Source organism: Bidens hawaiensis, unplaced genomic scaffold, assembly GCF_021521415.1.
Source record: "Bidens hawaiensis isolate Kalapana, Puna unplaced genomic scaffold, B.hawaiensis_p1.1 tig00007072_1, whole genome shotgun sequence".
In the NCBI taxonomy this organism is placed as follows: Eukaryota; Viridiplantae; Streptophyta; class Magnoliopsida; order Asterales; family Asteraceae; genus Bidens; species Bidens hawaiensis.
The window spans coordinates 1,034,510-1,047,934 of record NW_027491487.1 but is presented as its reverse complement, the minus strand read 5'-3'; the positions used below and the strand labels follow the sequence as shown (position 1 = coordinate 1,047,934).

Sequence of the window (13,425 nt, the reverse complement as noted above, 5' to 3'; positions counted from 1 at the left end):
ACCCACCGGTGGAGATAAAAATGAAATTTCTAAAAAGAGTTCTCCACTCAATCCGTACGTCCCACCTTATGTGAGACGAACGGCTGGTAACACTGCCTCTACATCCAAACCAACATTTGACAAGAAAAAGGAGAGTCGGTGTTGCTTTAGATGTAACAAATTAGGACATCTAGTTGCAGATTGCCCTCTGAAGCCGAGATTCAGAGGTGTGAGGCCAAATAAAACTGAGGATAAGCGTCATTTTGTTACTGCTAAAAATGAAAACTTTTCAAAATGCCAAAATGTAACTACTTCAAGTTTTCATAAAAACAAACCTCAGCTTTTCAACCAAACCACAAGATATAACATTTTCAATTCACATAGGTTTGGAAGGCATTACACTCCATCTGCAAGGAGATCTCCTAACAGGACTTACAGGAATTATCCTGATGCTAACTTGAGAAAGCCAGGGTACGGGACGTATCGATCCAAGACCAATTGGTCTTGGGTCCCAAGATTCTAACTCTTTGTTTTATTGTGCAGGAACAGTTGAACAGGGCTGCCAACAGTCTTTGGATTGTAGATAGCGGCTGTTCCCGGCACATGACGGGCAACAAACACTTGTTGCAAGATTTAAAACCTGTTCAGGGAGCAAGAGTTAGTTTTGCTGGTGAGAGCGGAGGAATGATTACTGGTAGAGGAACAGTGTCAAATGGGAGAATGACTCTGGAGAATGTGAATTTTGTGGAGGAATTAAAGCACAATCTGCTGAGTGTGTCGCAGATTTGTGATAAAGATTACACTGTCCATTTCACGAAGAATGAAGCGATAGTATTGAAGCCTGGTTTTCATATACCAGACGAATGGATAGTTATGAAGGCTCCACGTGAAACGAATACATATGTGATGGACATGAGGTCTACTGAAATGGCCACCGGAGAATCTTGTTTAATGACAAAAGCAAGCGATCAGAATCAGAATTGTGGCACAGGAGAATGGGACATATTCATCTTCGGAAGATGAACTTCATTGTCAAGAATGGGCTTGTGATGGGCGTTCCCTTAAAAAGTTTTAACTTTGAAGACAAATGTATAGCATGCAAGAAGGGAAAGCAACACAAGAAATCCCATCTCACCAAGAAGATTAACTCAATTGCCGGTACTCTAGAACTACTTCATATGGATCTCTTCGGTCCCGTGAATGTACAAAGTCTAGGAGGTACCTCTTACTGCTTGGTGATCACTGATGACTACTCGCGATATTCGTGGGTATATTTTCTGAAAACGAAATATGAGACGGCTCAAATGGTGAAGAATCTAATTACAAAAGTTGAGAACGTCATGAGTAAATCAGTTAAATACATCAGAAGTGACAATGGGACAGAGTTCAAGAACTTTGAAATGGAAATCTTCTGTCTTCAGAAGGGAATTGAACATCAATACAGCGCTCCGTATACTCCGCAACAGAATGGAGTGGCTGAAAGGAAGAACCGAACGTTAATTGAAGGAGCCAGAACTATGCTGGCAGACTCGAAGCTTCCTGTGATGTTCTGGGCTGAAGCAGTTGCTACAGCCTGCTATGTTCTGAATAGGGTGTTAACCGTTAAAAGACTTGGAAAAACTTGTTACGAGCTTATGCATGGAAGGAAGCCCAACTTGTGTGGTCTTGAACCATTTGGGTCTCCTTGTTCGATTTTGAAGACTAATTCGAAATTTGGTGAAGTAGCCGATGAAGGAATCTTAGTCGGTTATGTAGTTGGGACTCCCAACAGACGGGTCTTCAATACTTCGACTTGCAAGGTGGAGGTGGTTTGTAACACCGACATTACTAGTTACCAATCGCCAAAACCAAGCAATGGACCTGCTGAGCTTTTCGACTATGTTAAGCTTTTTAAGTCGTTTAATGTACCTGATTTGGAAATTTCTGAAGAAGACGAAAGAGCTGTGACGAAGATGATACTTGATGAGGAAGAGAATCTATTGCAACGACAGATTATTGAGAAAAGTCAACCTTCCACATCAAACACTTTTGATACCCCTGCTGCCTTACCTGAAGATGAGTTTATCAATCCATTTCACTCTCAGCCAGAAACAACCATTGATGAGATCTCTTCAAATTTGGAAGATAATTTGCATGTCGGTGCTGTTCCGGCCACGAGAATACACAAAGATCACCCATTGGAGAATATTATAGGTGATGTGTCCTCCAGTGTACAAACCAGAAGTAGCTTGAATGAGCACACCTGTGTTTATACAAGCATAAAAGAAACGGGTATAATGAACGAATGTTTGTACTCCTGCTTTATTAGCCAGATTGAACCGAAAAATTACCAAATGGCTCTTAAGGACAGCTCGTGGGTCGAGGCCATGCAAGAAGAGTTGGCTCAATTCGAGAAGATGGAAGTCTGGACTTTGGTTGAAAAACCAAGGAATGTGCATGCTATAGGCACAAAATGGGTGTTTAAGTGCAAGAGGGATGAAAAGGGGATTATCATTAGAAACAAGGCAAGGCTGGTTGTTAAAGGGTTTAATCAGCAAGAGGGTATTGATTACAATGAGGTGTTTGCTCCTGTCGCCCGTTTGGAAGCGATAAGATTGTTTTTGGCGTTTGCTGCATTTAAAAAGATGAAGGTATTTCAGTTGGATGTGAAGAGCGCGTTCCTAAATGGGAAAGTTGATGAGGTTGTGTATGTTGAGCAACCTCCGGGTTTTCCTGACCCAGACTTTCCTGATCACGTATACAAGTTGAGCAAGGCGCTATATGGATTACATCAGGCACCTCGTGCCTGGTATTCAACGTTATCAGACTACTTGCTGGAAAACGGTTTTGAAAGGGGATTGATCGACAGTACGTTGTTTGTGAAGAGAGAAGGATGTGACTTCCTGCTGGTTCAAGTCTACGTGGATGATATCATTTTTGCTGCATCAAGAGCATCCATGTGTCAGGATTTTGAGGCTGTCATGAAGAAACGATTCGAGATGAGTGCTATGGGTGAACTAACTTTCTTTCTAGGATTGCAGGTTGATCAGAAGAAGGACGGGATGTTCATTCATCAGACGAAGTACGTTCATGATGTGCTCAAGAGATTCAAGATGGAGGACAGTTCTCCATATGACACTCCAATCTGCGTCAATCACAAATTGGGCGCTGAATCAGATGGTGACGCAGATGTGGACCCAACTCTGTATCGGGCGATAATAGGTTCATTAATGTATTTAACTGCTTCTAGGCCTGATATAATGTTTGCTGTTTGTCTTTGTGCACGTTTTCAGGCAAATCCGAAAGAATCTCATTTGAAAGGTGCAAAGAGGATACTACGGTATCTCAAGGGCAAGCCGAAGCTGGGGTTGTGGTACCCGAAGGGAGGAGACGTTGAACTGGTGGCATATACAGATTCTGATTATGGAGGATGCAATCAGAGTCGGAAGTCAACCACAGGAGGCTGTCAGTTTCTTGGAGGAAGATTAGTTTCCTGGCAGTGCAAGAAACAGACATCAGTTGCAATCTCAACATGTGAAGCTGAATATATGGCAGCATCCAACTGCTGTTCACAGGTTTTGTGGATTCAGCAACAATTGCGCGACTATGGTCTGAATTTCTTACTCACTCCTATTTTAATTGATAACACTGCAGCCATCTCAGTAATTAACAATCCCGTGAAACATAGTAAAACCAAACATATTGACATTCGTCATCATTTCATACGGGATTGTGCTGAGAAGAAACTGATTAAGATCGAAAAAGTTGATACGCTGGAAAATTTTGCTGATCTGTTTACAAAAGCGTTTGATAAATCCAGATTTCAAAACCTAATTGAGCTGAACGGGATGATCAATCCCGAGTAACCATGTCTTTGTGTTTATTAAAAAAAAAAAAAAAAAAAAAAACGTCACTATTGCTTAAAATTAGTCGGTTACCTCCGTTTGACGGACATATCCACGGATATGTTTTGGTCCTCGTTTCTATTTAGAAAATGAGGGTCGCCATTAACCAGATGACTGAAAGTGACCGGGGCAGTTATGATGTGTTTTCTTTCTGTCGCTGAAAATTAGTCGGTCATACATAGTTAGAAGGACACATACTTGTATGTGGTCGGTCCAGTTGATCCATTGGATCTTCAGGATTGCCGTTTACCTGAAGACTTTGACTTGATCGGGGTGACTGAAGTCAAAAGTTTTGTTAAAGGGAAATGAAATTACTTTTCAAGTCTATTACTTCGTATGAAGTAAATGTGCTATGTTTAACAGAAAATTGATCTAACCTTGGAAAATGATATATATACTGATTGTGTGTGCTTAGCTGGTGAAGTTATTAGGCTTAAAAGGCTTTAGGACAATCATTGTATGTCATGGTAACTTTTTATGGTGCGTAAAAGTAGATGTGATACAAACTAATTTTACTTGATTTTACGTGGAAACTCCTTAAGAGTTTTGTGTGTCTTCATATATATCTTTTCGAATGATAGGCAGAAAAGCGATTACCCAGTCATACACGAGCCCATATGTGTTCTGATTCCCGTGAAGAAAGCATTTCAAGACACTGCAGTGATCCAGATTCGGGACTTGCAGTAAAATTCTTCTTTGAAGTATATGTTCAAAAAAAAAAAAAAAAAAAAAAAAATTTTTGGTTTATTGTAACATATTAGTGATCATAAATTCAAGACTTCTCTATCTTAGAGCAAGATAAAGAACGGGAAACAGAAGAAGAATACATACAAGATAATCAGACACTATGGGTCGAAGTCAATTCGGGGTGACTTGGGGAAAGCCAAATACGCTTTGAGGATAGATAGGAGGCATCATTATTTCTGAGTTGTTGCCCACTTAAATTTTAAGGATTAATTGAACCTAACTCGTATCACAGAAACGATGAAAACCATCTTAAGTATATTACCTGCTTACAACCTGTCTCTATATGTCATAATACAGCTAAACACGGATCTATGTGACAGTCACGTAGTTAGTATGATTCCTGTTAGGATCTTTTCTAAAAACGTAGTGGTCCCTGACTAGACTGAAATTTGATCCCTTATTTCGTTAAATTTTTATAAGTTTTTCTATTTTTGTAGTTGTATTATTTTATAACTGGTTACTTGGACATGATCATTTTTGTTTAACTCTTTTTGGAAGCTTCTAATGTTGAGTGCAAGATTCTTCAAACTTAAAGGGTTGGTTTTGAAATTACGGGCGAAGTTGTTGAATTCGGCGAAGTTGTGCTTAACTTCGCCTAGGCGAAGTTAAGCGTAACTTCGCCTGAACAAACTCTGCCCTATATAAGGACTTTTCAACAGTTATCATATCATTATTTTCACCTTTTTTCCGGCGAACTTATAATCAGAGTCTATTTTCCGACGATACTTCCGATTTCGATCTTTGATTCCAGTTTCTGTTATTCATTGACGGTATGTGGTGTCGATATATTTCAAAAACATACTCGTTCATTATCGTTTTACCCGGTTCGAGACCTCGGGTCGTCGGACCTTCAAAACCTAGTTTTTCAACCTTGTGATACGTGTTCATGGACGAACTTTACGTCTCAAAACCATTAATAAGTTGTGTTATTCTCTCCTGGATCGTCAAAACGTTAAGAAATCATCGGATATTGGCCGATTGAATCTGAACAGCCGCCGTTTCAGATTCAGGCGAAGTTAGGGTTTAGGCGAAGTTATCCGCAACTTCGCCTGACGCTTAATTTCGCCTGTGGCGAAGTTACCCGTAACTTCGCCTTGAACTCAAGTTCGCCTGAGGCGATGTTGTGATAAGGCGAAGTTATCATCAACTTCGCCTATACCAATTCACTTAACAGGTTTTAGACGAACTTACAGATGACGCGAAGTTGTTCCCAACTTCGCCTCACCTTTAAGTTCGCCTGTACAGGTTTAATCACAACTTCGCTCGTGGTACAAAGCGAACTTGTGAGTTGCTTAACCGTTCTCTAACTTGTTTTGTTTTGTGCAGATATGGCTGCTGTTGGCGGTGCTGGTGGTGACGACGGTGATGATCAACGACAGTTCTTTCCGGCCCATAACCAGTACATCACGTTAGATCCAGACGCAAGAGGTGTGGAAGACTACAGGGAGATAATCACGTTTCTCCAGCGCTCAAGGATCTTTCATGCGATCACAAATACCCTGCCCATTTCACTGCCTAACATAGAAGACTTTTGGCAGACGGTATATTATGATTGCAGGCCTGAGCCCCCGGTGATGCGAGCAACCGTAAATGGTCATGCTATAAAGTTTTCTTCTGAAGATATACGATTGGCATTGCAGTTTGGAGAAGAGACAAGGGATGACCCAACGGAGTTCGTAGCTCCTTTTCGTGATGGAGCGTATCTGAGGATGGGTTATTCGGGTCCGTTGGGGGACACACAGAGGAGGAAAGGTTTTTTACTGGATCAGTGGCGCTTCCTAATGCATGTATTGATTGTATGCATGTCTGGGAGGAAGGCAGGAACGGATGGGATGGGCGCGACAATGCAGTCAGCCATGATTGCCCTGACTTACAACCGACGATATTCATTTAGTCAGCTGATTTTTTACGAGATTGATCGTCAGAGGAGGGCTGTGGCGCGCGAGCGATTTACTATGTATCCTCGGTTCTTACAGATGATCCTCAATCATGTCGCTCCGTCGCTACCGCAGAGACGCCCTATAAGATACGTCGAATGTGTGACGAAACGTATCTTCGCTCAGTGTCGGACCTCGAGCACACGTAGCAAGCCTGAGCTGCGTCCCAGGCATACTCCACTGTTCGGGTATCTTATCAACCCGGGGTATGTTCCTGCAGGAGGGGACGAGTTCAGAGACCCACAGCCACATCAGGCGGCAGCACCCCATGCTGTACCAGCTGCGCCTGTTGTATCTACCGTTGCCTCTGCTGCTGTGCCAGCTGCTGCATCTACTGCTGTGCATACTACTGAAGAAGTAGATCTTGATGCTGCTTTTAGCGGCCATGGATTGTTTGATATGGATGTCTCAGGTTCTCAAGTCATGGAGGTTACTAGAGCAATTACTTCGGTAGCTGACTCCGATCTTGACGAAACATTTGCTGAAGCAAGACGACTGATGGTGTCTCGGGAGAGAACGACTGGAAAGAGGCCGAGAACTGTTGAAGAGGATGATGAGGAAGTTGACGAAGAAGAAGCAGTTCAACTTGTGCTCCGTCGTTCACGAAGAGAACGGACAGGTATGGGTTCGGGAGCTGGAGAATCTTCAAGGCTGGTACGCTTTGCTCCACCTGCCTTGTCTGGTATGTCTCTTATTCCTACTACAGCACAGGTTACTGCTGTCGAGACGTCGGCCCCAGCAGTTGTGTCTCTACCACCCCAATCGCTTACTCCACCGGTGGTAGTTGCACGATTTGTTGAGTCGACCGTCACTACTACTGCAGGGTTACCAAGTGTACCACCTGCGGTCACTTCTGCTGCTGATATCCCGCCAACTCCAACGCCTACTTCTGACTCCGAAAGGATTGCATCGCTAGAGCAGATTGTTGCTGAACAGACAAAGACCATTCAAAGCCTAGTGGAATCCAATCGACTGCAAGCCTCCCTCTTGGTTGAACACGGGAAAGTAATTGATGCCTTCAAGGCATTCTTGGCATCTCAGGGGGAGAAGACTTGTAGGGGAGATGAGTTGAGGACAAAACGGAGAGAAGATCAAGACGATGATCCCAATGCACCGGAAGGTGCAGGTGGTGAGCTGCCAAGAACTTCTCAGGCTCTTGGGGCTTCCATGAGGATGATGATGAGTTTATGTTTGAAGAAGATGTGCTGCCGGTTGATGAGATCGAGAGGATCGGAGAGCAAATTACTGTTGAAAACGTGATAGAGGAAGGGGAGATTGTAGATGACTCCGTGGAACACGAGATTCCGGAGGTTGAGAGACCAGAGTTGGGTGATGAGAGCGTGGTGGAAGATACTGAATGGGAGGAACAACCGAATTGGAAGGAGGGTTGTGCTCACTGGTTCATAAAGACGAAGAAGCCGGCGATCCCTAAAATGTTCAAAAAGAGTTACAATATTAAGGGATACGCAGAAGCAAAGAAAGGTATTATCTGCTGGATATATGACGAGCAGCTGCGGCTCTTCGTGATCAAAAGATACGATGGAATTCAGTACTTCAGGAGAACGTTGAGATCTTTAAACACACTGCCTGAATGTGAGGTAAAAGATTTAGCCAGACTGGGATTGATAAACCGAAGTGAAGACAACATGGCTAGAATCATCGGGAAGATCGTGTGGAAGGAGTGTATCAAGGAGAAGAAGTTTGAGCTGATGAGACCACAAAAGGGGAAACTTGTCGAAGTCAAGGATAGGGGTCTGAGAGTTGATGGAAAACCTTGGATGGTTATGAAATATAAACCGATCCGGTGCCTTAAAGAAGTACCGATGAAGCTCATGCCCAAGGACGTGCTCAAAGACCTAAAATGGTGGTTTGTGGACTGTGAGACAGCGGAGGCGGTAATGGAAGATGAGGATGAACAAGAAGTGCTTAGGGTTTACGACCCGATGCATCTTGTTAATCTATCGCAGGCTGATCTGAAGGTGCTCAACGAGAAGAAGATCTTCTACATTCCTGCTTGGAAGGATCAAGCTAGGAAATATCAACGGGTGGTGTCGGTGTGTGTTAGAGAGGGAGCGCACGCGTAGAGATGCAAGATTACAAGACTCAAGATTTGAAGATCAAGATATGAAGCTACTGCCAAGGGGGAGTCTGCTGGTACATGTATGTCAGTAGTTCATAGTCTAGCATTTGTAATCGAGTCTGTAATGTAATTATGTTTTTGATTATGTTTATGTTTTTGTAACAAGCGAAGTTGTCAACAAGTTCGCTCAGGCAAACTTGTTGAACAAGCGAAGTTAAAGACAACTTCGCCTGAGGCGAAGTTGTCGTGTCTATTTAAACTGTTCGCTGTAACAGTTTAGTTGTTGGTTAGGTTTTCGTTTCAGTTGTTCAGTGAACGTGTTACGTGTTTACAAGTCAGTCTGTAATAGTGACCTAGAGTCACGTGTTCGAGTTATCAATATAACGTGTTCGTTCATTGCTCGTGTGTTTGATTTATAAGTATTCTGCACTCGTATCTAACTACGCAGGGATTCCGCACCTGCGCAGATAGCGACATCCCGTGTACGATCCGTCCAGGAGCCTACAAAAGTTGCGGGATCGACTATTTTACCTTTGATGTAATTTTCATAAGATGCAATGAAAGATGCATAGAGGGCAAACTGCTGTTCAGCTGATTTAACACTCATGGGCATCTGTGAGTATTTGTTGGTTTGAGCATTTGATGAAAAGTTACCAGTTGTGGCTTGAGGTTTTGAAGAATTACTTCCTCCAGCTACAACATACATCACCATCCATGTTGAGAGTCACATGACCATCATGAGTTGAGTTTGAGCTTGAGTCTCCCTTTGAGTAGTAAGCAGATGATTCTGATCTTGAACTTGAACTTGAACTAACTTTTGCACCGTACATTCCCGGATCCTGAACCTGATCAGTTGGTGTCTCTTTCCGAACCATGTTTAGTTCAAAAGTTCGTAATTTATTGACTGCTGTTTCCAAATCAATATCGGCAAACTCTTTATCTTCTCTCATCAAAACCGTGTACATTTCCCATTTTGGTGGAAGAGCATCAAGAAGTTTCTCGACTATCTCTTCTTCTTTGTACACAATGGAGTAATTGCTGAGTTCGGTCATCAGGTGATAATATCTTGTGATGATATCATCAAGTGATTCATTTTTCAAATATTTGAACACCGAGAATTGGGTTTTTAGTAGCTTAATCTTGGATGCACGTATCCCCACATTACCTTCATATCGGTTTTCTAGAGCTTCCCAAATTCTCTAGCAGTTTTGTATTTCTTGAAGGTGTGCAGAATCTCTTGTGGAAGAGCCATGGTGATTGCTGCATGAGCTTTACTCTCTGCCTCATACATCTTCTTTTCTTCCTCTTCCATCTTATTGTACTTCTTAATCTTATCACGACCCTCAAACAAGGCCGTTGGTGGAATGTATCCATCTTGAATGCACACCCACATCTTAGCATCTTGATATTTAACATACTGCTCAAACCGATCTTTCCAAGCCACGAAATCGGTACCCTTAAGCATTTTCGGAGCCTTAGTAGCTGAACCTGCTTCCACCTCCATCTTCACCAGTTCCGTAATGTTTATAGAAGTCATCTTTGAAAGAAATACGACTCGAAAACACAAAGAAACTCAAAAATAATATTTTATTATTCTGAACAGTACCCAGTAGGCAAAGTTATTCTTAACTTCGCTTAAGATTAACTTTGCTTGAATACTTAACTTCGCTGAAACTCTTAACTTCGCAGAAACTCTTAACTTCGCTTTCTTCTTAAGTTCGCCTGATGTTAACTTCGCTTGATGACAACTTCGCTTATTTAAGCGAACTTGTGAGGCATGCGAAGTTAAAGATAACTTCGCTTAAACTTATATCTTCGCCTAAACCCTACAAACAGTGGCAGCAACTTCGCCTGATGAACAAACGGTTTTTGCAGGTTTTAATTTGACGTATTGCGAGGTATGCGAAGGTGTAATGGGTTATATTTGATAGTGGGAGATGAGTAGGACACAAAAACTCGGTATTTCAACGTAAACTCGTTCCGCGAATAGTCGAACGGAACGATTTCTACACTTGTGTGATAATCCCGAACCACACAATCACGAGCAAACGCTCTGATACCAACTGTAGGTTCCCAGCCGGATCTACACGGAATTATCTCGTATTACGTAGGTGCGGAATCTCTACGTAAGACGATACGAGTGTTAGACGCGTTATACGTTAAACCCAAGTACAAAGACACGTTACAATACTCAATAGACACGTTGTATTGCAACTCCTTTAACACGTGATAGCCAAATCACAATTACACGTACTGAACCACCGTTACAAAATAAGCTGTAGCTATACATATATATCATTCGACAACTTCGCCTAACATGCTAGGCGAAGTTGTCAATAACTTCGCTTGTTCCACAAGTTCGCTTATAACAGGCGAACTTGTGAAACAACTTAACTAAAACATAACACAACCAACTAACACGATTACAGACACTAGATACTGAACTACTGGCATCATGTACCAACACATAACATTGCTTTTGCTAAAAGTTTGGAAAGAAGTGTTTTCATACTCCCTACCATTGTCACATTGGAATTGTTTTATTTTCCGTTCAAATTGGGTAGTTATATAGTTATTGAAATGGGTGAAGGTGGAGAATACATGAGATTTATTTGGAAGAGGGTATGTCCATAAGAAATTCGTGAAATCATCAAGGAACATAATGTAATAACGATGACCGCCGATGCTTAGTACCGGGGAGGTCCACAAATCACTATGAATAATATCAAAAGGCAAAGTAGTTGCATTACATGAATCATGAAAAGGAAACTTAACACTTTTGCCAAAAACACAAGGTTGACAAAGTGTGGTTTTATTTTTAATAAAAGAAACAGATGAAGACAATTTTAAAGCATGCAATAAATTATCGCCCGGGTGCCCAAGTCGTTGATGCCAACAGTCTTGAGTGGTGACAGTGAGAGCAGTTGGTTGAGAGTTGGTTTTGGGAAGAGGAGCAGTCAGGGGGTAGAGATCACCCGAGCTATTGCATCGAAGGATGGGAGCCTTGGTCTTGAGGTCCTTCACAGTAAAACCGAAAGGATCAAATTCAATAGATAACAAACTGTCAGTTGTAAGTTTACGGACAGAAATAAGGTTTTTAATTATTTGAGGGGCATATAGGACATTGTTTAATTTCAAAGGTGGGTATAAGGGTGGTAAAGTGAGGTTGCCTTGTCCGATGACGGGTATCTGCATGCCATTACCAACGACAATAGACTTGTTAGTGCAAGAATTAAAAGAAGACGGGGAGATGTTACCTTGTGGAGTAGCCATGTGACCACTTGCACCGGTGTCCATATAACCATTCAGATCTGGTTGCTGGAGAGACATGGTGTAGAGAGCTTGTTGGATGTCGGTGGGAGTGAAGCTTGCAGTGTAGGCCTGGTCGGGTCGTGGACGAAGGATGCCCGCGGTCATGGGAGGTGTTTTAGGAACCGAGGGGTAAGGACATGGTGGCTTGGTGTGGTTGATGGGAGCTTGAGGGAAGAATGTGCCCCACTGGTTCGCCGCCCATGATTGTGGGAAGACAATATAGGGGTGCGATGGAGGGTTCCCGGGGCTGCGATTGTTGTGGTAGTTGTTGTTGACCCGACCCCGACCACGAGAGCGACCGCCTCGACCACGTCCCCGATTGAATGAAGGAGCCAAGTGATCGGCAGGCGTGGAAGAATTCGTGGTGGCTGCAAGTGCCGTTGCGGCTGATGCTGCGGCACGGGTGGTGTGGTTCTTTTTCTTGTTTTCTTCCATGGTTAGTCGGGAGCGACATTCAGCAAAACCAGGTAACGGGTTCCGATGTTGTAAAACAGTAGATATGCTCTCGTATTGATCGGTTAACCCGCTCAACAGTTGAGTGACAAGAAGTTGATTGTCGACAGGGGCCCCGACATTCTAAAGTTGATCGGCGAGGTGTTTGACCTGTTGACAATAGGCAGCCATAGAAGGAAAGGCTTCAAGGTGAATGTTGGAGAATTGTTGTTGTAGTTGTACTTGGCGAGCACTTTTATTGTCATTGAAATGGTTGGCGACGGCCGTCCATGCCTGATGTGCGGTCTGACCGGGTTCAATGATGATGTCAAGGAGGGAGGTGGATATGGTACCATAGATCCATGGAAGGACTATGGCATCAATACGAGACCACAGGGATTTGGCCTCGGCGGCTGCAGCCGCGGCCTTTGCCACATCTGCATCAGAAGAGGAAGAGGTGCAGGGAGAAGAAGCAACCGGGGGGCGTGGTTGCAGGTGATCATAGACCTGGTAAGCCCGACAATGGACTTCAAAGAGGGTCGTCCATGTAGTATAGTTGGAGGTCTCTACTTCGAGAGTGATTGGGATCATGTGTTTGATATTGTTGATTGTCATGGCAGGGTGTAGTTTGGTTTCCATGGCAGGGGAAATAGGAATGAAGGTTAGGGGAAGGAGGAGAAGAGCCTGTGAAGAAAGAGCAGGGCCAGCGGAAGATGGTGGTGGGAGAGGATTATAGACTTGATACCATATAAGAATATGTAATTGTTTTCGATACTCTCCATTGATTCATTCCTCATTAATTTATAATACAATGTTGACCCTATAATATAGAAACAGAATAATGTATAGCTAATGACGATCCTAATTGATAGATATACAATCTTGACAAATATAGATGTGATATACATGCTAGTATTTTTATTATTATTTTCAAAGGATCTAAATGGAAATGCTCAATTATTATTATTACTTTTAAAGGGTTTAAGGGAATCATTCATAGAAATATGCTTTCAGCATATTGTGATCGAGATATAGCTGTGAGATATGTAACCTG

The 13,425-nt window shown here is 42.7% G+C and overlaps 2 protein-coding genes across 2 annotated transcripts in view; both read right to left on the bottom strand.

The window, feature by feature from the left end:
- Window positions 1-12,374, bottom strand: part of LOC143634502 (uncharacterized) — a 28,547-nt gene extending 16,173 nt beyond the window's left edge. Inside the window, exon 1 of the mRNA XM_077102563.1 lies at window positions 11,322-12,374. Within this exon, the coding sequence (XP_076958678.1) occupies window positions 11,322-12,374 (1,053 nt within the window). The remainder of the gene's footprint in view (window positions 1-11,321) is intronic.
- Window positions 12,375-12,515: 141 nt separating this feature from the next.
- On the bottom strand, window positions 12,516-13,010 carry LOC143634501 (uncharacterized). Its single transcript, XM_077102562.1, has one exon. The coding sequence runs from the start codon at window positions 13,008-13,010 to the stop codon at window positions 12,516-12,518; it is 495 nt and encodes a 164-aa protein (XP_076958677.1).
- Between the last annotated feature and the right edge of the window lie 415 nt (window positions 13,011-13,425).

Bases quoted from the DNA above. Each gene is read 5' to 3' on its own strand.
- LOC143634501 (XM_077102562.1), bottom strand. From the start codon at position 13,010: ATGGAAACCAAACTACACCCTGCCATGACAATCAACAATATCAAACAC.